This window comes from Monoraphidium neglectum, assembly GCF_000611645.1.
Source record: "Monoraphidium neglectum strain SAG 48.87 unplaced genomic scaffold scaffold04475, whole genome shotgun sequence".
Lineage (NCBI taxonomy): Eukaryota > Viridiplantae > Chlorophyta > Chlorophyceae > Sphaeropleales > Selenastraceae > Monoraphidium > Monoraphidium neglectum.
The window spans coordinates 1,414-5,072 of record NW_014009154.1 but is presented as its reverse complement, the minus strand read 5'-3'; the positions used below and the strand labels follow the sequence as shown (position 1 = coordinate 5,072).

The 3,659-nt window shown below is 63.6% G+C and overlaps 1 protein-coding gene across 1 annotated transcript in view; it reads right to left on the bottom strand.

Annotated features, from left to right (window-relative positions):
* Positions 1-1,874: 1,874 nt before the first annotated feature.
* The window catches only part of MNEG_14425 (glutamine amidotransferase), a gene marked incomplete at both ends in the record, with an annotated part of 3,117 nt that continues 1,332 nt past the window's right edge, over positions 1,875-3,659 (bottom strand). The window contains 5 exons of the mRNA XM_014037103.1: positions 1,875-1,994; positions 2,137-2,232; positions 2,498-2,572; positions 2,779-2,937; positions 3,266-3,401. Of these exons, the coding sequence (XP_013892557.1) occupies positions 1,875-1,994; positions 2,137-2,232; positions 2,498-2,572; positions 2,779-2,937; positions 3,266-3,401 (586 nt within the window). The remainder of the gene's footprint in view (positions 1,995-2,136; positions 2,233-2,497; positions 2,573-2,778; positions 2,938-3,265; positions 3,402-3,659) is intronic.

Here is a 3,659-nt window from a genome sequence, read left to right as displayed (position 1 = left end):
GTGGCGCTGCATGGGGTGGCGCGGCGGGCCGCTCCCGGCGGAGGGGTGCCTGGGGCAGGGGCCGTTTGTGGGACGCGCGTTCGGGGCCACTTCGCGATGGTCGTAGAAGCATGGGTCGGTTGGGGGGGTGAAAGGGATAGTTCAAGGTGCTCCCACCCGTCAGCCACCGCAGCACGTCACCAGCACGCCGTCTCGCGGACGCAGCCAGCGCACCGGGCCTACCACACAGCACGCGCACATTTGTGCATGCGAGAGAGATACACACAGAGACAGAGAGAGACAGACAGATACAGAGAGAGACAACGAGGCGCTGATGCTGTTGCTGACTCACCACCCCTGGCCTGCGTGGGTTCCCCCCCCCCCCCAGGAGGACTTTGAGATGGCGGTGGCCAAGGTGAAGAAGGCCGGGGACGACAAGAACATGTCACTCAAAAAGGTGGGGGCGGGTGGCGCCGACCGGGCCGCGGCGGGGCGCGGGACAAGGGGAGGGGAGGGTCCAGCGCGCCGGCGGCGGGTGCGCCCCGCGCCGGTGGGGGGAGCTGGCGCGCCCTTGCGACGCCGGCGCGGGGCGGTGGAGGGCTTCAGGCGTGTCCGCTTGCGGTGCAATTCCTCCTCCCGTTGGCGTCCCCACTTTTTCAACCGCAATTCGTGGGTCTGACCCCTCCCAACCCGCCACCCGTCTGGCCCCCTCCCCTCACCCCGCAGCTTTGGAAGTGAGCTGGAGCTGCTGCTGGGCACTCCTGTTTTGCCGCATGGCATTGCTTGCTTGCTTGTAACGCCCTTGCGTACCCCGATTTCCTTCATCGGCCAGAGCCACAAAATTCAGCCGGGTCTGCGATGAGAGGGGGCGAAAATGGGGGTGATGCAGGAAGGCTGGGGCCCCGCGCACAGGGGGGCACGCGCGGGTCGACGCTGCTGAACGGGTCAGTTCGTGAGGCAAAATGGGGGGGAGGGACTCCGCCAGTGCAGCACCCTCATGTGCATGCAGACTCTGCGTCTTTGTTCAAAGCAACGTGGGGTAGCCGCGCTGCAAGATGCTTGATCCATAGACATGTAGGGAACAGTTTTGACAAAATCACTTGCAATTGCGAGCTTCATGCAACTGAGGTTCCAGCTTGCGTCTATGGAGCAGGTCCCACCCAGTTTTCGCAGCGTTCGGATGCTGATGCAGCGAATGGGTGCACTGTGCGCCGGCTGATGGGCCACCGGGTCGCGCCTGCACTGGTGATTGCGCTTTGCTGAAGACGCTCGTGCCACGAGCAGCTTTGCGGCCCCTCACGACTCAAGGAGTCGCGATTCCTACCAGGCTGCTCGCAAGGGGTGGACGGACTGCTCACGCCCCACAGTCCGCCCGTCCATATGCCGCTGCAGCCCGAGCTGCCCAGTACACTCCTCCACCTAGACACTGCCTGCCGGGAGGGAGGCAACTGGCAGCCTATCTGCTCATGAAGAGTGGCAAGCATGGCGAGTAGGTGGCCGACACGCCGGCCCGGTACTCGCACGGAGCTTTGGCTGAGCGAACAAAGACGCACGACAAAAAATGGAGCGGCGCAGTGTGCAGCGCCGCTTGCCTCAATTGGGCACGCCGACTGGCAAGCGGGCCCTTTTCTCTGAGAGTTGCCGACCGCCTGCGCACCCCCAAGCGGCGCGTCGCAGCACCCATGATGAATGACTGCGTTACACCGAGGGCGTTTCCACGGAATGGCAAAAACATGGTGCGATGCGCATGAGCAATTGAATCGCAAGGCCAAAGCAGAGAGGCACACTGCTCGGGTAGACTCTTGATGCAGGCAGCGGCGCGCACCGCCGCCGCATCAATATGAAACAAGTAGAGTCATATGGTCGACCGAGAATATAAAACAGGCCACACCAGATTACAGCCGAGCGGGCACATCGTTGTCCACCATGTGGCGTTTGACCTGGTCAATGCCGACCTCCCTGCGGTGGAAGATGCCCGCTGCCAGCGCCGCTGCGGCGCCTGTGCCCTGGAACACCTGCAATACAATCGTTTGATGCGACGGGGAGCGGCAAATCGTGCGCGTGTTGCGCTATGTTTGGCAGTTGCTGTCTGCCAAGCATTGCAGTGAGTGTCCGGGAGGGAAAATGTCTAAAGAGAGTGGTGTCCCTGGCACGCACCTCGGTAAAGTGCTCCGGCGCGCCGGCCCCGCTGCTGGCAATGACAGGGATGGTCACGGCCTTGGACACGGCATCCACCAGCGCCAGGTCAAAGCCCTGGGGGAAAGGAGTTTGACCGCTTGTTTGACCGCCTGATTGACCGCTCGTTTGACCGCTTGTTTGACCGCTTGTTTGACCGCTTGTTTGACAACTTGCTGGCGAGTGCTGCACCTCGAGTACCGCCAGGTCTCGCCCAAGTGCCTCCACGCCACCCTGACGGCGTGTCGCGAACGAAAGGGCTGCGCGGCAGGCGCTCGACTCAACCAGGCTCAAAAGCAGTTCGTATTACGCTCAAGAATCACTGATTGCGGCGTGAACGCACCTGCCCCTTGCCGTCGTTGTTGATGCAGTTGAGCATGATCTCGCCAGCCCCCAGCGCCTCCACCGCCTTGGACACCTGCAAGCAGGATCCATGAATCGCCACAAAACAGTGCAGGCATGAGAGGGTGCGTCGGGTTGTGCCACAAAAAACGGCACAACCCCAGGAGGCCGGTCACGAAAAACGGCATGTGCACTCCCGACCGCACCACGGGGCCCCGCTCAAATGCAGCAGAAGCGCCGCCGGCAGCCGCGGCCGCGGGGCCGCCGCCGCCGCCGACCCACCGCGACGGCGTCGATGTCCCGGGCCTCGCGGCCGCCCTTGACGGTGCACTGCCACCAGCACCACGCCTCGCCGTTGGGGCCCGGCTCGCTCGCGGGCACGCAGGTGTGGGGCGTGGAGGCCGGGTCAGACACGTACACGCGCTGGGGGTCGATGGACACCTGTTTTAACAGGAGTGCGAACAGGAAGTGTGAAGGTGCAGAGATCTGAAGGTTGCGGGGTGCCGTGCCTCGGCCGGGCAGTTGCACGTGCACCTCGGTTGATGAGGCGCGACGATGATGCTGGGCGTTGCACCTCAAAAAATCGCTCGCCCCTGCGCGCTTTGCTTGGCCCGCTGGCCGTTCCTGCGCCTGGACCGCGCACTGGCGCCGCCGAGCCGGGGCGACTCCCGGGTCAAGGCGTCAAATCCGCAGCGTCGGCTCTCAAGACAGGGAGTCCGCAAATTCATGATCAACAGTCCTTGCATTGAGCAATCCCCGTGCCACCCACCACGACGGCCTGCTTGCCGTAGACCTGGCTGATCTGCTCGATGGCGGTTTGACCGGTCAGCTTCTTCCCGGACGCGTAGTAATCCTCGGCAGCGTCCACCGCGTCGCCGCCTATGCTGATCTTGTCGGCGCCGGACCTGTGGATGAGAAGGCGATGAGAGGCGAAAATTTGCAAGGCCAAAGGTTGCAGGTGCCAATATTCGGGGCATGCGGCGCGGCAGGTTAGGGGGGTGCAATGTGATGAGGTTGTGGCAAGTGACGGGTATGGAACATCAAGGTGCCTGTTGGGCTGTGACCTGCGCGGTCAGCGCGCGAGCGGGCCCCTTGTTGCCTGCCTGTGGCCTGCTAACGCGTCCGCCAGACCCCAATCTGCTGCCTCATCTCCCCCCCCCCCC